The sequence below is a fragment of the Synchiropus splendidus genome, chromosome 18 (genome assembly GCF_027744825.2).
Source record: "Synchiropus splendidus isolate RoL2022-P1 chromosome 18, RoL_Sspl_1.0, whole genome shotgun sequence".
NCBI classification, from domain to species: domain Eukaryota; kingdom Metazoa; phylum Chordata; class Actinopteri; order Syngnathiformes; family Callionymidae; genus Synchiropus; species Synchiropus splendidus.
Window position 1 is genome coordinate 13,334,129 of NC_071351.1, and position 20,077 is coordinate 13,354,205.

Sequence of the window (20,077 nt, forward strand, 5' to 3'; positions counted from 1 at the left end):
GGAAAAAAGGACAAATGCATCACGACAAAACATAATTCTAAAAGTGACACATAAGGACAGGTGTATAAATGCGCGCTTTGGTGACTTTGCTCCAGTCCGGTCACAGGAGAGGCTATTTTAACACAACCTATCAAACATCCCCCCGCTTTATCATTAAGGAGGGCAAACATCTGCCTCAGTGATTCCCAGGTCTGGTCTGGAGGTGCCTGTTTGACCTCAAATATGCTGCACCATCAGCCACTGCAGCATTTCTGAGGACATATTGTGAGTTCTGTTGCAATACTTTCAAATATTCTCCGGTCTCTTCTGCAGCCTAATTCCTCAAACATAATGAACCAGGGCATTTTCCTTCAATAAAAGAAAAGACTGTAAATGTTTGAGTCACTTCAATGAAACGTTTGACTTTTAACCACCCCCCCCTCCCCCCAACCCTCTTTCTATGGAGTGAATTTTCGGCTCCAGGAAGACATGGAAATAGAACGAAGAGGGGCTCAAAACATGCCACAAAGTAAACACTGCGGTATATTGGGCTGTCATACGCTTTGATGGATCTCATTGTGTGGCCGACACATCCTATTCATCCTTCACATGCGAGATGTGATTAATGGCTGTGGACCTCTTATTGATCTGTCTTCAGCTAAAAGGTCTGGCTGAAGCCAAGCGCCGTGAGGAAGACACCAGTCGACGCAGGTGAGTTTCATGAAAATCTTAAAGGAATCGCAACTGCTCTCCCTTCATCACCGATTTTGAATCCACGTTTGTTATTATTGAAACTGAGGTTTTTATTAATGTGGATTAAACAAATTTCAATCCCACGTTTCAGAGCCTCTGCTGGTCAACTTTGGATCCGTCTCTCAGTAGCTACTATTCCTAGTGGTGTATAAGAGAACAAGTGTCGGTTCCAGACCGGTGAATGAAGCGTAAAATAGCCTTTCCTTGGGCAGGTTAGGGTTGACCCTGCAGGAGCCCCTTATATCCTGGATCCCATCGGTGGGTAAGTGAACAAACAATAGAGCCTATCCCAGCTACTTAGGGCGACACCGCCACCAACGGCGGGTTGTAAATATAACATTTTAGACTGTATTCATTGGTCATAATAAACAAGGTCAAATCACTTCCTGTTCTAGAATCAGCCACCATTTAATTGTTGGAGAGCGATTGTCTGTCTCGGTTTGTCGTACAGTTTTGTACTCGACCGATCATCAAAGCGACATTTCTCATCTCCTTTCAGCGGATGCTATTACCGAAGAGACATTAGGTTCTCATCTCGTGTTTGTTAAGGCTTCCACTGAGCCGTGCCACCTCTGGGCCGCTCGTCTCAGACAGGCCCGGTATATTTCTCAGCCTGTCAGTGAGCAGCCGCCACACCACCGGTTTCTCCCGGGAGATGGAAGCGAAAGCCACATCTGGCTTGATAAAAGAAGGGCATCACCTTTGAGATGTTAATCATGGCTGCCATCTCCTACGTATGTGCATATGTTTAAGAAATCAAGGCAAATTGTGGAGCTGGAGAGAGACATGAGCTTTGACTCAACATGTTGGGGGTGAAGTCACTGAATGAGTCTGTCATTGCAACTGCCATTTGCTGCTGTTTTGGCATAATGAATTATTAACATCCCGCTGAGAGCCCTGATTTCCTCTCAATTTTCTCTCCCTCTTGAATCCGAGCCTGCACTCCAGTCAAACATTTCGTCGGAGCGCAGCAACCTGCAGCTGATGACAAACACTCCGCGACTTTATTTCATCGGCGGGGAGGCGCCCTCACCACAAAGCCTCATTAAGACCCTCCTTTGCTCGATGGAAAAAAGGACGAGCTCAAGGGCGAAGATGGGAAGCTCTAGCCGTCAACGTTGAGCATCGCTCGCCATGGCAACAAGCGATGGCAAGCGATGCAGCCGTCACCCCCAGGTCCCAGCGGGCGAACATGACTTCAGACAACGGGACAGCTTGATTTTTGGCTGCATGTTAAACTGAGCCCACTCCTCAGACACCTGCATCTCCTGGAAACTGCGTTCAGTCTCCACTTTAAACCGACAAGACGTTGCCGCTTTCTGATCCCTTGAACAGCAAAAACACATACCAGTGTTGAAGAAGAAGAAACATGTCCTAGTTTCACACAATGTCTCGTACATTCAGGTTTCTTCAGCACAGAAGATAAGTGGATTATCTCAGCGACCACATGCTCTTGAAAAGCAGCGCTGAAAAATGACTGCATTTTTGAAGCTTTTGTTTGCCTGTTCCGTGACAAGTGAAGAGACTTGGATTATCATCACTAATCCAGGCAGCAACATCGTCCACTTTCGTCCATCCACCTGAGGTCAGACTGAAGATCCCTCTCCTGCAGGGTATCCTTGGGAGTGCCATGATGTTTCCAGGACAACCATCAACAACCATAGGGATGGAGCTAAGGTTCAGGTTTGAACCTCAACCGAGTGTCTGAGGCCCTCATTGCTAAGAGAGTATCCTGCTTCAACTCTCTCGATACAAGTGTGGTAGACAGTAGCTTGGAGAGTATATGTTCCTGCTTGCTTTTCTTTTTCGTAAAACATGACCCACCCAATTTTGACCAATACCGATTTTATTTTTTACTTTTTTAGCTATAGCGTCACCGTTGCTTTTATTGACTAGTCATCTTTAAACCCTCATCAGGGTTTCAGTCCTCATAACATGGGGGATTGAAAACATAGGAGGGACCCCTGCTTTCACAGATGAGGGAGCTCTGCCTTTTGGCTCAGCTCTTTCTTCACCAGATGCTTTAATCTCTTGTCCGTCGCCATTAGTCTTTGGCTTTGATTGTAGCTATCCTACCACTCATCTTGTTTTTCTAAGATCCAGCTCCAAAGATATGAAACTAAAGATGTCGATTTTTGTCGCGCATCAAAACACTGAAGAAGAAATCCATTCACGACTCCTTCCTTGCCCACAAACAAGCAGGGAAAAATAACGGGAGCATTAGCGGAAAGTGTCCAGGGACGCGCAGCTGCACTTTTATCCGGCGCCTCCAGTGGCTCCTGTAAAGCTCCACAGGCTTTTGTTCCCAGCCAATCCAAGTTCCTGAATGAGCGGAGCACAAAAGTGCATCAGACAGCATCTTATCATCCGATATTCACACTAGAACAACCCAGTAAAACCAGGTCAGAGGGGCGCTGAGAGCCCGCCGCCTTCCTCACCGCCTTCCTCACCACATCAGAATGAAGCCATCCATTTTGATTAGCGAACTCCAGCCCAATTAAACACTGCCATGTTGTTATTCCCCTCTCATTAGGCGAGCGGCGCGTGTATGACGGCGCCTTCATCGACATCTCCGCCGTCGCACAAACACAAACCACTATTAAACAAGCTCCACGCCGTCCTTCGGGAGCCGGGTTTATAAATTCATTTATCACGCCGGCGACGAGCTCAGTGGCTTTTACATGACTCATCATAATGAAACCCACCGAACCATCAAACACACACAAGTTTAATGACGCCGGCGCCATGACACGACCGGTGACACCACCCACATAAAGGAAGTGTGAGCGACCGGACACTCACAGTCATTTAAAGACAGAAGACAGAAGAGGTTCTCACACACGCTCCATTCTCTCCGAGCTGCTGCAGTGTTTAAATTCAGCCATGTATGTAGGACATGCTGGACTTACTCCCCGTAATAAGTATGGAGGAAGTGAGATGCAGATGAGCTGGCTTCCTATAAAGCCGGCGCTCATTTACTGTATCAGCTGCTCTTGTGACGGTGGTTAATTTTAAAGGTGGAGAAAAAGAATCTTGTTCAGGATCTGAGCACCTGACTTAATGAGAGGGAGGCGGAGGGGCGGGGGGCTCAATAACTTTTGTTTAAAACAGAGATTAAAATCTCTTGTACAACACTAGACCTGGCTACAATGGCAGTGGTTAGATTTTTAAAGGTTACCACACATCATCTATTCAGAATGAGGGGAGTGGAGGGGAAAGAACAAGAGAGGTGAGGAGGAGTTTGCAGGCAGGGTGGCATGGGGGGTTTTGTGAGGGTCCCTCTAGGGAACATGTGAGACCAGGGCTTAAATCCTTTTATAAAATGTGTAAAATGTATTTTTATTTTTGAAAAAAAAAATATATATATACATATATATGTGTGTGACTAATTAATTATAAAGTAAGTATAAAGTATGTATGTAAAGACAAATATTTTCTTGCAAAAATCAGTCAATACTGTTTACTGTTTTTTTAAATTAAAATTTAAAAGAGTAAACTAAAATAATCAAAAGTAAATATTGATGTAAAATGTATTTTTTAAACAGTCATAATATTACATTTACATATATATATATATATACACACAATATATATCCAAGTCACATCTGACTTACAACCTGCTCGACTTATGTCCACCCATACTTACGACCACGGCCAGCGGATGCTTATTTATTTATTTATTTGTATTTATTTATTCAACGTCTGGCACCGCAGCACATAGCAGTCGGCATCACGTACGACAGTTTCAGCAGCACAGCATCCAAGCATCTCACGCTCACACAGCGATCTGCCACTACAGTAGTACCCATGGCCATATAGTTTTTTTAAATGGGTCAGAACACTTCGACCTATCACAGGCCTTCTCTGTGAGGCGGCGTGACTGGAGCCAGGCAGCAACCACTAAGAGTCAACTGTATTTCCAGCCTGAGCTGACCGAGACAAAGTCTGGACCCCCCCCCGTCCAGAAAAAGAGAAGAGGATTGGGCTTCGTGGTCGTCGGTACAGGTGGAGGAGGCTGGCAGATGGGAACCTCCAAAAGACTTGGCCCTCAAAAGTTGCCCCAGCCGGTGCAGAGGCAAGTAGCCTGCCAAATGGGCGCATCACAGCCTCCTTTACATTCACCCCATTGTGTTATTTTCAACGCATTAAGGACTTTGGAAGAACTTTCAAGACTTAATTCACGCTCAGCGATTATTCACACACGAGGACGCAGCTCTTGCCAATTTCATCAGGCTACTGGCAGCGAGGAGCGGCTGTCGGATGATTTAGCTTACCTGAGCGCTGCAGAATATAAAGGATGGTCATGTGCAAACCGCCTCAGCACATTAAACACTGGGAATACTGCTGACCCGCACACCACCCTGTTTATTTCCATTATTAATGATAGCTCATTTCTGACAGGAAAATATGATTTTAGAACATTTTATCCAGACTCCTCTGCCTGGTCCACGGATGTTCCAACGCTCCATTGTGACAGGCACAAAACTCAAAGACTGGCTCACGTCTCCAGGCGATGGGCCACTGGATTTTCTTAAAATCTTGTGTGGGACATTTGGAGCAGAAGAGAAGTGGCCTGAGGAGGTGGCAGTATTGAGGAACAGGACTTATGAAACACACCTCTTTTGAAGACACTTTCACACTTATAGTTTGGAAACTTCAGCGACATTTAGTGGTAGAATGTTAAATAATATTTATGTTGGGAGAAGGCTTTTAAGTTGAGTTTTACATTTTATAACAGGTCAAAAGAAAGAAAAAAAATATTTAAAATCTTTAATAATGATAAATACTGGGGTTGAACAAAAAACACCCCACTACGAAACAAATTTTTGATGAATAATTGAGCACTTTTTAGAACAAATATAAATTATACGTTTAAAAACACCTAAACAGTATTGGAGTATTGGGATGTTGTGGGGTCTAGTCCATCACAGAGGACATCAATTCATCACTGTGGGAGGAAACTTGAGTTCCCAAAGGAAGCCCACACGTACAGGAAACATTTTTTCACAAACGCAAACAAGGCAGTCCACTTCTTTATCCTTTTATCCTTTTATTCTTTATCTTACATATACATACTATCATTGGAAAGAAAAATGAGTGGGGTTTTTTTTTATTTATACTGGATATGTTTCATTTTCATGCGAAATTAGAACTTTTTTCAGCATTAATGTGTATCAGGTAAATGTGTTTTTATTTATAATGAATAAATATAATAAAAAATGAATAGGATTTTTATAATAATAAGAAAAAATGAACAGGATTTTTTCACAAAAATAATAAAAAAAGATACAAATATGATGGATATTATTTTTCCTTATCCTGATGGATATTATTTTTCCTTCAGCTTGCGTACATAAGAACCCGCAAAATATAGGTTCACAAAATTACAGTCTGGCTCATTGGAAACAAGATCATTTCCGCCACAATCCAATCGCCAACAGTCTGACCGCAAACCTCCAGACAGAGGAAAACCACCAGGCTGCCCTGAGACCTGCAGGTTATTTCACTTCACTGACCCAGAAGATTTAAATATCAGCGTCAAAGACAAGTTTATTATTGAAACCGTACCTGACTGTTCTGGTCGGGACGCTCTCAGACCTGCAAGAGAGAGAGAGAAATGAAAGTTTGTTGAGTGTGGGGAAACTACAAGAAGTGAAGCTTATAATCACAATTCAAATGCAGCATCATCTTCAGAAGCCTTGTTTACAGTCAATTGCACAGCAAAACACACAATTCCATGATGCATTTCTGATTCCATCATGAAAGCAATTTTACAGGGCGACTCGAATGAAACGGACCCGTCCTGTCACCGCAACATTGAGATCAATGACTGTGCTCAAACAAAAGTCGCACTGAACAGAAGTAAAAAGTGTCTTGTTCTCTGAACCATTTCACAAAGGTCCAATAAAACACCTGAGCGGCTGCGTGTGGGGAAATTTATGAGCCCTCTTTTCGGGTCCACATGGAGGAACAATGAGGTATTCACGGCGAGGAAGGCGCTGCAGCTGAGCCGTACAGTGCTGTGGAGCTGGCTGGCTGAGGTAATGACTAATGACTATTGACTAATATTAATGTGCAACACTGCAGCTGAAGGATCGGCGCTCGAAGTTCTGTGGCCCCTACGTTCGCTCGCTCAGCAAATATTTCTGCTAAGTAAAAGGCTCCTCTCCGTATACATTACACTGGCGTTGCCATAGCAGCGGCCATCCGCTGTGGAATGAGGGTGCGGTGAAAACCAGAGCCGGGTCAATATAACGCAGTGGTCAGATGAGATTCATTGACACACAAGCTGTCGTTCCACATCCAGTGCCAATTACTGAAGCTATCGATCGCTGCGTACACAACACATCAATGAGGCAAAAAAGAAATGATCAGGCCGCGATCATTTTTCACAAATCCTCCGCTGACTGATGCGGTTCCCGCGCAGCAACACAAACAGCTGGCAGGAGAGGTCATGAGGAGGGAACGCGTCGCGCCATGACTGTCGCCAATGATCATAAATTGCACTGCCAGCCAATTGGTGACAGATTTCTTTGCCTCCAGTCGGAGCCTGTCACTCTCCAAAAGACAGATGGGTAACTTTCACACTTTATGGGCTCATTTTCAGATCCAGCTTCAGGTGAGAGGCAGATGTCCGCGTTAGCCTATAGCGCCCTCGCTACGCATTAAATTACTGCCATGCAAACACGAAAAAAAAAAAAAACAATAGAATCCACATCCAGGCCACTTTTCATTCCTCCACAGACTCTCTACTCCGAGTCTCAGACAGATGACCTCACCCATGTTCTCAGGCAGGGAATGGATCCCTCCCGCTGTTTGCTTTCGTTCCATCATCCCATCACTCACAAATTAGACCCAGAGACTTCAAAACATCGCCACCTAAGGCCAAGATTTGTTCCTCAATTAGAGCCAGCAATTCCACATGATCCCTGCTGAGAACCACGGCCTCAGGCTCAGGGCTCATCACTCCTGTTTTGCAGGTCGATGGAGTCAGTGAAAGACATCATCACCGAAAACACTTTGGTTACCACAGCTCCATCACAAAAGCAAACATGGCAGTCCACTTCTTTATCTTTATATTTCCAATTTTGTTATTTCATCCTAGGATATTTATGATAATAATCATAAAAAAATTAACTAGATTTTTTTCACAAAAAAATGTGCTGTAAAAAGGATATGATTTATTTTATTTTTCCCTACAATAAGCAGACAAAATAAAAAAGGATATATTTAAATGAATAGTTTTAGATTTTTAAACTACAAAAAATTTGATTATTAAGTAAAATATTGCTTTCATAATAAAGGAATAAATATAATAAACATGGAATTAATTACACAGTTTTGTTCCATGGGAAAAAAATATAAAAATTGATTTTCAAATGACATATAAACATATATTTAATTACTTTTTCACTTTAAAGTTCAACAAGTCAGATCTTTTGTACATTAAGGAGAATAATACGCATAACTTAATTATCTTTCTATTTTAATATTTTTTAGTTTTTACTTTTCTGTAAAATGACGCTAAAGAGCAAGCAAGACTTCACTACATACAATTTGAAAACATCTACACATGATTTTAACTTATAAAAGCACTGCAAAGCGCTGAAAACTATTCCATTTACATTTCCATTTATTTCATTTACACACAGGAGATAAAATCCTGCACTATAATGTGGTAGCTAAAAGACGAATTTCTTGGTGACCTTCAGCAACAATATCTCAGGACTGAGATGTTATTCACAGACGGGATTATTTGAAGCAGATTTTACCACATGATGACAGATTGGTGCAAGAATTACAGTGGAAGGATTCTCACAGTGAGTCTGCAGCTCCTCTGAATTCTTTCTAAAATCTTACATAATGTATGAGCTATTAAACCCCGGTGGAGTTTTCTTTCAAAGGAAATCTGAACAAGACGCCAGATTGCTTTTTTGCACCGGTGGCCCGCGACGCTCACTACATCGGCACAATGATGACTCCTTCAAGTCAAGCAAATGTGAAGACACGCCCTCTCTGCTCCCTTGAAACTGATACAGTATCAGCTGTCTTTTTCCTGCGGTGAGGACGGAAGTGGACAGAGGTCGCACCCGCAGCACACACTGAAGTGCTGAGTTACCAATCCACCAGGGAAAGTGCAACTGGACACGAGTAAATCCTGGACTCACAAACTATATCCCATTTGTTTCAAATAATACTCTGCATCGCTCGTCCTCAACCTCAAGTGATGCACCAACATCTTTGAGCGACTCATTTAGCAACAATCAATGAGCCAGTGTAGCGTGTCCAGCAGGTCACGCCACTGACTTTTAACCATATGTGAACCGTAAAGGTCACACGTTTGATTCCAGCTTGAGCTCTGACCGAATCAGCGCAGCACTTGTATGGTCTCTCCTTCGGTTTTAGCATGACAAACTGCTCTACCGGTGGAGGTATGACAGGTGGAACCACTGAATAAGAGTATTTTAAGTTAAAAAAAAAAACTATTGTAATAAATAAAGAAACACTTTTGCACAATGTAACCATGTACGCATGCGCTTACCAGTAAACGTCAGTTGGTAAAACATACGCAATTTCCGGTTCCAGCACTGGTATTTCCGGCGGACCACATCAGGCAGTGACAGCCCACTTATGCGAGTAGCTAGCAGGTGTCCAGCAGGTCACGCCACTGACTTTTAACCATATGTGGACCGTAAAGGTCACACGTTGGATTCCATCTTGAGCTCCGACCGAACCAGCGCAGCACTTGTATGGTCTTTCCTTGGGTTTTAGCATGACAAACTGCACTACAGGCGGAGGTGAATCAGAGGGGAGAGCTCGGGAGCACTCGTCATTCCAGGTCAGAAACACAAGAGAGAACACTGCGCACCGCCAGAATCGAGAGCGGGTTTGAGGTCTGCATTGGAGCATTCTTGCCAGTGGAGAGCATCAATGGAGCCCGTGGATCAAGTGATCTAAACTGTCTAAAATGAATCTCCAATTGCAGGCAGAAATGTGTCCGAATGATGATGTAATGTTATATATAACACATATATATATAATGTCTGTCCAGTCTTCACGGCGCTGTGGAATTATCGGTTGCTGAAGACTTGTTTTATTATGCTAAAATGGACCACAAATTCATCACTTCCCACTATAGGAAACTATGACCAACGGTTTTCACAGCAAGCAAGGCACGTTTTTATTTCATCTCTTGTCAGCATTCACACTCCAGAGAGGTGATTATCATGATGCAGAGAGCTTTTAGCCGGACACCATACATGCACACGTTGAGTAATGTGCGACCATAATGTGTTCATGGAGCGTCTGATGGATTGAAGGTGCTGATTACAAGCGACGCATCTTCTGTTTACACCAAGTACACGAGCGAAAGCGCCGCTGAAGGTTCCAGTTTGAGTGACGACTTGAAACACGGGATGTTTATGAAGGCAGGAGGACATACTTCTGCTCTGAATGATCCAAAGTATATTGTGATTTTTGCACACTATTATTGAGGGTTATTTTCACCACAAATGCGGAACATTGTTGGTGACGTTTTGGGGCCTAAAGGGCACGTCTCGAGGCAAACTGTAACTCCTCTGAAAATCTTCTCTGTGATGCCGTCTGACCAGAGAAAAGCCAGAGGCATCAACATCGGTGTGAGCACCATGACAGCGAAGACCTGTTTTCGAATCTCACTCATGAGCGTGATCACTCATCTCCGCTGCAGTAGGTACCAGTCAAGGGAGCCTTTCCTCCCAGCAGTGGCTGAGACCGATGATACAGGGAGACCAGACCGAAGCTCATGTTGCATTCCTAAACATATTGCTTGGGTTAGCGCGGCTCATATCAGATTTTATAAAGCTCACAAAGCATCCAACGAGTGCTTCTCCTGACAAAACAACAGCTCGGCATTCATTGGTAAACACTGAGACCAGTGAGCAGCTCACACACTCATCACAAGCGCCACACACCTTCCTAAGAGAGCACTTTCAACAAGCTATCCACAGGTGGCACACTTGAAATTGTGTTCGATTCAGCTGCTGCATCAGCTGTTTTTGCAGATTGCAGCAGGAACAGGCACTTAAGGGCAAGATAAAGGCGGCTTGGGTTGATTCTGAAGCAAAAATAGGGCGGTTAAATAGTCAACACACCCAGGGTCAAAGAGCGATGGATAGTTCAGGCTCGCTGCAAAGATACCAGACATGTAGCAGGGCAAATAAACAACAAATTCACCAAAAAAAAAATGAGATTAAAAACCTCACCTGAATATCACAACATGGACAAGTCAAAACTTTTAGGTCCATATTAGAAGGAGGGTCATTTCTAGGACAAAACCATTGCATTGTTTACCGACTGTGGGCACTTAATTAAGAAACTTTACTCAGTATAGATTGATTTTTTTTTAAGCTTCCAGGCCTGGCTTCCCTCCAGCACGATGCAGACTGGTCAGGTGAGACGCAGGTCCGGACAATGCCGCCCTCAGAAACCTGCTGCAGGTTTCTGAGGGCGACTGTCTTTGTCCATTGCTGGAGATTTATCGCTGAGTCTGAATGCAAATCATCCCGTCGCAGACATTCATCTAGCAGGGGTATTTCATTAGCAGGGGTTTCTGCAGAGAGAGCTTCATGTGCTCGTAAATTTCCCCGCAACACTGATTGTTCAGCAGATCGCCGGGCAAATGAGCGCACAGCCTTCTCCATCATGCCATCGTTCCCTGCCGTGGGCTCCCAAAACACGCAGAGGCTGTTAGCCTGACTCCGGGTGATCTATTCATGAGTTTACCGATCTCAAGTTGACAGTTGCTCTTCCGCTGAACACAAGCCAACGCTACGGCTGTGAGCGATGCTCAAACAGACCACAAAAGGAAAGCAATGAAGTTATCTTTGCATTCATCTCTTCCGCCGCGGTTTACCTCGGATTTAAACAGATTTTATCGAGAAATAACAGCGTTATCATTGAGAATCTTTACTTAAATGAGTGTGGTGAAACTACTCAGCTGCACATCTTTGTATAACTACATTGTCCCAGAGCTTTGTCTTGGCTCAGGTCCTGGCCGGGATGCAGCATCTGGCAGAGAGGCAAACAGCTAAGAGCTTCACTGCTTGTTCATCAACACCGGGGCGTTTATTTTGGAGCGTCAACAGGGATATGACGATGTGTTTGTCAATATTTGCACGTGTTCTTACGAGCCTATCTAAGGCTTTGGACTGAGGATTGATTTTGAGTTTCATGGTCGAAAGCAGGGTGCTATAGGTTAAGGTTAAGTTGGTTGATATGTGGGTAGTGTCCCATAGTGCTTCATCATCGAGGTGGTCGCCTTGACAACATTTCCCCAAGTCACTGCCTGATCTGGTCCACCGGAAATTCTGGTGCTGGAACCAGAAATTGCGCATGTCTTACCAACTAACATAGGCAAGCACCAAATAGCATGCGTATATCGCGCAAAGGTGATAACTTAAAATTTTAAAATTAAAACAATTGAAATAGGTTACTTATTAAAATAGTTTTTTTTTTTTAACTTAAAATAGTCTAGATTTAGAAATTGTAAGTTTTATCTGATATTCTAGTGCGGACTCAAGCGCCAGATAAAAGATAAAAACATACCATTTCTAAAAGTAGACTATCTTAAGTAAAAAAAAAAAAAAAAACTATTTTAATGAATGAAAAAAATAATCACCTTTGCACGATATAAATAAATCCTGCATTATTGAATATATAAACATTTCAAGCTCCACCAATACATTTTACGTGCGCAATGAATTGCTTCCAATATATTATCATTATTGTACGAGAAACATTTCTCCTCAAATGTGTTTCAGATAGATTTAACAGGAGCGTAACAGGAGTGAGCGCTTCTGTCCCTGAATGAGGTTTATGTGTCCACCGTGGTGCAGTGCATTTATGTTGTTGGATTAAAAAAAAACTGAATATCCTATAAAAGCATACAATTTCTAAATGTAGACTATTTTAAGTTAAAAAAAATATTGTAATAAGTAAAAAAAAACACCTTTGTGCGATATAACCATGTACGCATGCGCTTACCAGTAAACGTCAGTTGGTAAAACGTGCAATTTCCGGCTACAGCACTGGTATTTCCAGCGGACCACATCAGGCAGTGACACCTCACTTATGCTAGTAGCTAGCAACATCTTGATTCAGCGTGCCTTTTTCTTCACTATTTAATGGATGATACAGCACCACCTACAGGACTGGCATGCGTACTACACTGCATGCCCCATAATGTACTGCAACAGCTGGAGCATTGAGTATAATATAATAGAAGCAAAAAGATGTTCTGACTTTTAAACTTTAGCGCCCCCGATAGTCCAAATGGGGCCAATCTAATTGGTGACCACAGGTTTCATTTCTATTTCCACTAGAAGCAGATTTCCATGGACACAAACTACAATATCTTAGTCATATTCGAGTTTACACTTGAGTCTCAGTTCACCATTTCAGATTTATCTTTATCAAGAATTCACACATTTGTGCGCCACCGGAGGATTAATAAGTCATTCGCCTGGCCAACAATATTATTTGCACTTGGCTGGCTATCCAGGCCTGGCACGACTCGGGAATGCTAACTAGGGACGGGAAGATAAATCTACCAGTGCTAAGATAAGAAACCAGACTACTTTTGGACACAGTCGCTGTCTGAAACCTCAGAGGAAAAGTTCAGATCATTGTGGATAGAGCCTGATGAAACCGCCACCCTCCACTGCACCTGGCTTTTAACGTTTTATCAGCGACTGCTTCTCTCCAGTCGTTTCTTATGCTTGGATCTCAGCAGCCGGGTTGGTCAACTGCTTACCCGGCGAGGAAACTGGGCTTAACTAGTCTGTTCTTTTTTTTTTAAGACAGGAAAAAGTGCAATCTTGAACTCCATGTTTTCATCATGAATAGCTCTCAAGGGAGTTTAGAAGCTGTGGAAAGCTGCTAAAAACAAACAGCTCCAGGAGAAATGACGTGTCAGCAAAAGCACTTTGAGGCTAAAGGGCTGACATGGCACCCAACACGGCGAGCCACGAACAAGAGAAACTTGATATGAGCCCAGCTGCTGTTTACCACAAGCTTGATTTAAATACAGGAAGCCATATTAGCAAGATTTAAAAGAGGGTTTTCCTGGATCAGCCGCCGCGTTACGAGCTTGTTTTAAGAAATGAGTTTCAGTGCCTTGAATCATTGCAGCACAGCGCAAAAATGAAAACATAAATTTGTGGCACACTGGAAGGCAGAGCTGAACTGCGAAGACCCGCATCCATTTTGTGCATTACCCCAACATCCAAACGCTAGTGGAAGCGCATTGCTAGCTGTCCCATGATGGGTCACACAGACAATGCCTTTGACAACTATTAATAATGTAGTTCCTCAATTGGGATGTCAAGATTTGTTGCCCAGTTTGATAAGAAAGTAAAGAAACACTGTGACCCTCTTAAAAGCAGGTGTCAAACTCAGGGACCAGGGGCCAAGTTTGGCCCGCCATGTTGCTTTTTGTGGCGGGAAATTCAATAGCTCCTCTGTCGTAGGTGTGTGAGGTGTTTTGTTTAGATTTAGAATGTCAATTTACTTTTTAAATAAGGTTTTTCAAAGAGTTTTATGAGAGTAGCATGCTGAATTTAGCCTCCAGGAAAAAAAGGCTGTCCAGACTCTCCTGTTACATAATTGCTATACAACAAAAGTTTGACTTTACAGTCTGATTCACTGGAGCTTTTCGCAGACTGACCAGAAGCTAACACACATTAAGCCACCGACAAATCTGCAGCAAGGAAACGCTGACATTGGCATCACAGTCGCATCTTTGACTACCTGAAACAGTATTTTCAGAGCTCAGTAGGTGGCGCTCTCAATTTAAAAACAATGATTTTAGAGTGGACAGTGCCATCTAGTGGCTTATGAACATGGGGACTCTGTTTCAGGAAGCCTCAGAAGCCCATCACTCCATCTAACTGGTCAGTTTCTTTCAACTCTCCACTTTATTGCCAAAGCTCGTGACACATTTTAAAAACTCCTTGTGAGTTTGACAATGAAGGCGTCAGACAAGAAAAGCAATTGGTGAAGTAAAATATGCCGATGTGTGAGCTGTATTTGTCAGTCAACTTGATCCTGAAGAGAACAGTCACGTATGAGTGTGAGTCGTATGTGACTCAACACAGGGCAGAGAAGGCAACAATCCTGACCTGCTGAGAGACAGCAGAGACAAATGGGACTCAGAAACAACCAGCGCAGGGACATGAGGGCGCCCTCTGGTGAAAGCCTCCAGTGACGCATCTTGTAGTTGAAAACAAGCACATAAAAGCCCTCCCTTCGATAAGTGAGCGCCCCACATCCGGACATCTAATCCCAAAACGTTCCTGGCGGCAGCCTGTTTTGCAGAGTTCACCAGGAAATGTGTTGACCTGGCAGCGCAGGTTCCATTATCAGCAGAGCATCACATTTCCTGCTCTGTGAACTTTCTGTCTGTACGCTGGGGAGGGAAAACCCTGATAAACACAAGTGCAAAATAAGCTTCCATTTTTAGGCAGCCATGTTTGAAAGAACGGAGTCTCATCCATCATCTCAGCCAGGTTAAAAACCTATATCCGATGAACTTATAAATATTTTACAACCTCATACAGCTCAGGTCTTCTGGGCGAATATTCTAAAGGCACTACATTTGCAGCAGTGTGAAAGATGATGTGGAAAGTACTGAGGTTAATGTTTAACAAGAAAATAAACATCAACCTCTCAGCTCCCAGAAGTATTGATACCCTCTCATTTCCTTACATAATAGAGCTCTGTTTTATCAACACATATTATGATGTAAGTTTGGTGGCAATCTCTCTTTGTTTGCAGATGATGTGCTGCTGTTCAACCCTGTCAGAGGCTATGGTTCTCAGTAATGTCAGGCTGGAGATGACTGTTGGTGGAGGATCTTTAGATCCTTGTAAGTGATAAGGCAAAGGCAAAGTTTACACACTCATATTTCCATGCAATGTCCAGTGAGTTCTGAGTAAGTGTGAGGGATCATGCCTCCCGCTGACCAAGGAACACCCGAGTCCCCAAGTGGAGATCTCTGTAGACCTCAAAACAAGCAGAAGAAGCTAGATCCAACTGGTTCTTGAAAACCTCAGCAGGCATTTAGCCGAGAGTGAAAGCGCAGAGGGAGTGGAGCGAAAGCTATTTGGGTGAATGACCATGTGACGCCCAGCCGAATGCAAATACAAGACAATTACACCATAAACATGCTTATTAGCTCATGCTGTAATCTTGTTTTGCAACAGACGTCGGCCCATTTTTCATGGAAGCAGCCGCAACAGCACTGTTCCGAATTATTCCGAACAAAAAAACTTTGATTTATCTGGGCTGCTGGCAGTGGAATAAAACAAAACATCAGTCATCAGCAGGGGAGTCGAGTTCTGGATTCAACTGCTATGATATTTAAAAACAGAAAAAGTTATGAAGAGCCAAATCTCGGGCATCTTGATGGTGGAACTACAAGAGCAACCTCCACGTCCCGTATGTTAAAAATGTCGCCCTGTCAGGCGCGAAAAGGGTTTGTTTACTGGCCACCGCACCTTAGCATCGACACCGTCTGAGCCTCACTCAGCAGCTATTTAAGGATAAAAGAACTATCGAGTGGTTACACAAATGTCGAATCAATCACTATTAGATTTTACTGTTCAGAAGACGCGCGAGGGCTTCGGGGTCTTTGCTTAAACAGACGGCTGCTGTCTGGTCAAATGAAACGTCTGACTCGGGGAGACATTTTTCAACAGAGGCAGAAGTTTTGTCGCTTCCCTCTCCAGTGAGCCACTTCCTCACCACACAAGGGGAACCAAGCGCACGCCTTCGAATGTCAACCACAGCTACTATCAGTGTGTAAAGTGTTTTCTCTTCTTATATTTTTTTCACTGATTATCACATTTTTTATTATGAGGCACATCATAATAGTTTTTTTTTAAATCTTATAACAAGCAGCAGGTGGAAGTAGTGTCACAGACTCTCCGAAAACTCATGCAGTAACCATGTGAAGAAGAGTGACAGGAGCACTTTCCAGATGTTTTAATAATTTTGTTCAAATATGTTTATTTATTAGTTATTGTTGCATTTTGCTGATTCAATCACACATTCTTTTGCCAATTAAAAACATATTCAGTTCATGATCTAAAAAACTTATATACTTATAATGAATATAAATAACTTATAACGTTTCTCCATTGTCGAGTACATCTAAAGAAATAACGTAGAAATAAGTTATTAAAGTCAATGTGGAGGGAGATGATGATTTTCACTTCAGCATCCAAAGAAGAACCATCTCAGTTTCACTGCACCGTCTCTTAAATTCTCACCTTTATTTTTGAACCCTCCAGGTTGTTTTTCACTAGACAAAAAAGGAATTATTTATGGGTTCAATTCACCAATGAAAAGTTGAGATATTTCAGCTTCAAGTGAGACAAAAGGATTGTTTACGACTGTCGCTCTGATTGAGATGTAAACTTAAGTTTCGGGGAGCGACGCCAAATGTTGGTTAAAATGCAACGCTGTTTCACAATAGCAGCAACGGCAATTCTAGTTTGCAGCCAGAGTTCATTAAAATGGATGTTTTTTTAAGGTGCAGCCGAGACGTTTCCTCTGGGAAAAGGTGTAGATTAGAAGAGCTGGGGGAATAGCAATTACTTCAGCTTCTGCTGGACAGCTCTGGTTAAACTTTGACCCTAGTTAGCGCCCAAAAATACACTAGGTTTTCCAGAATCCAGCATGTAAATTGGTGGCAAAGCTCATGACGGTTCAAGCCCTTGAAATGCTGACCAGACTTGAATGGCATTTAAATTCCTGTTTCATCCCCAAACTGCATTTCACATCACTAACAGCAGTCGTCTTTCATCTGCCTTGTAGTGAGAGCTGAGACGCATCCAGACCACGCAGCGATGCACGGAGCCAGGTCAGACTCATCTAACGTTGCCAGAGAAATTTATAGAAAGTGCAGGAAAGGTCAATGTTAAAGTATGTCCTTATCTCTGCAGTCTGGATATTATCAGCCAGCAAACGGCCCATGAGTCATCAGTATTGATCTGCTGCCACTGATCTTGACGACACCAGAACACCACCGGAGACAAAGGTCAGGCACCAACACATAATGGAGAAGTAGATGGATGGATGGGTTTGTCTGTGTTAAAAAAAACAGCCCTTTAAATAGTGACAATTGGTGAATGCTTGGCACTTTTATGTGAGAAGAAATGGGGGTTTCAGAGGGAGAGCTCATGTGGGGAAGTTAGGGACCAGTCAGTGTTTGAGATAGATAAACAGTGAGGTCCATCCATGTGGTTGACTTGTCTGTTCTAAACCCGGGAAAAGTTCGCGCCAGTCAAGTGCCAAGAATGATGGCCACAATCTGCATTAAAAAAAATTCTGGGGGCCAGAAACACTTAATTTTTCTGATATTTATATAGTGATTTTTAAAAGCAATTTTCAGATCAAGCACCAACCTAAGCAAAGTGAGGCACGGGGGCCACATGCAGCCCTCCGCCACTAACTATCCGGGCCCCATAGGTTCAAACTGAGCATGAAAACACGCTTTTATTCAAGACAATTCCTGTGTACTAAATTAATTCAAGTCATTTTAACTCCTCAATCTGTAAATGTAATATTGAAATATATATATATATATATGTTTATTATTTTTCTCTCTCTCTGATGTAGAGATTTTTATCAGCAGATTTTATTGTGGCATATAAATATTTCAATCATAAACCGTGGTTAAAAACACTTTTAATAGATTTTCCTACCATCATATCCCTTTTTGTTGGAAATAAATGTATGTATTTTTCTATTTATTACAATATTTGAGGGCCCCGCCGTACTTTAACAGTTGCTGCAGTATTTTCGCCTGACATCATGAGAACAGCGGGGAGCAGAAGTGAAACTTGAAAGGGTTATTCAACGCGCCTCAGCGCTCATTCAAACGAGGGCGTAACTCTCTCAAAGCGACTCGGATGTTGAAGACGGAGTGATCTTACTTTTCCTGGCTGTTGTGCTCGTCGATGGCCCCCAGCGTGACCAGCCTGCAGGTCGCCAGGTGCCGCTGGTACCGCTCCTTCAGACAGACATTCTCCGAGCACAAGTCGGACACTTGCTGCTCCAGCTCCTCGATTCTCCCTCTCTGTCGGTCCAAAAGCTCCTGCTGGGTCTCGATGATCTTGTTCAGCTCCTTCAGATATTCCGCCGCCCTGCTCGGGTTCTCACTCGGGCTCTCCATGTCGCCTCTGCTGCCTCTCTCCGGCGCTGCTGGTGACGCGCAGACGCCGGTTCCGCGCGGTCCAGCTGAGATCCGCGTTAAGCCCAACAAATCAAAACAAATCTCGCCATGTTTCCAACCCAGAATCCGGAAGTCAGCAGACGTTCACAGGCTACATCGCAGCTGGTTCCGTTTCTGCCGTGACATTTCCACAGTGGAAGCTCCGCGTCCACACCGCTCCCGTGACTTTTGGTAAACAGTCGCTGCTGTCGAGTGGGCGGAGTTTCCAAGTTTATGAATCTGCAGGTCGGAGTGGGAACAAATATGGCTGCGTCAGCTGGTGCCAACTTCCCTTCGAGATCACAGAGTAAATATTGATATCTATATTTATACCTGGTGTTGACAACAAATATATGATATTTGTTGATAACCACACATGTTAAAAAAAAAAAAAAAAAAAAAAAAAAGTGCTTGCCGTTGTTTGTTGTGCCAGCAGGAGCGGCCCTGATGATATCAAGGCCATGGGCGAACCTCAATGTGGGCACCCTTCCATTTCAAACAAAATCAGCTCATCATTTTTGTCATGCGCTAACCTTTTATTTCGTAATTGAAAAGTTGAAATGAAAAAGATTTTTTTTCTGGACAAAAATATGCTTTAAAATGTCACGCATAGGTGAGAAATGATCTTTTATTTAACTGCCACATTTTACAGTTCATGCTGCATATACATATATATATATATATATATATATATATATATATATATATATATATATATATATATATATATATATATATATATATTTAAAAAATAAAACATACTTGACAGCAATTATGAGAAGCAACAGATTACAAACAAAGCAGCGATGTGTGTGTTGATGTGTCGTGTTGCCGGTAAACAACCATGACAGTAGGAGCAAAGTGTGAGTGGGAATCTCAAACAAACGTGGGGTGCATCAGTATGTGGAGCCAGAAGCTGCAGATTTGCACAGGCGGCGTCCCGGAGGGTCAATGAGAGCAAACCACAGCGCTGTTGTGTGATAGCAGCAAGCCGGGGGACTGTCTGCCTCCCTTCCCTTCTGTCCTGCTGCTGTGGGAACTTTCTTTAAGAGGCTTCACACAAGCAAACGCTCCAACTTTATACATTCA

At 43.1% G+C, this 20,077-nt stretch overlaps 1 protein-coding gene across 2 annotated transcripts in view; it reads right to left on the reverse strand.

Moving 5' to 3' along the window:
* LOC128750181 (IQ motif and SEC7 domain-containing protein 1-like) overlaps positions 1-19,172 on the reverse strand; it is a 66,096-nt gene extending 46,924 nt beyond the window's left edge. For both annotated transcript variants that reach the window (XM_053850517.1, XM_053850523.1), the window contains exons 1-2: positions 18,711-19,172; positions 6,301-6,330 (exon numbers count right to left, since the gene is read on the reverse strand). In XM_053850517.1, coding sequence (XP_053706492.1) covers positions 6,301-6,330; positions 18,711-18,949 — 269 coding nt within the window. In that variant the 5' untranslated portion in view covers positions 18,950-19,172. The remainder of the gene's footprint in view (positions 1-6,300; positions 6,331-18,710) is intronic.
* Positions 19,173-20,077: the final 905 nt, after the last annotated feature.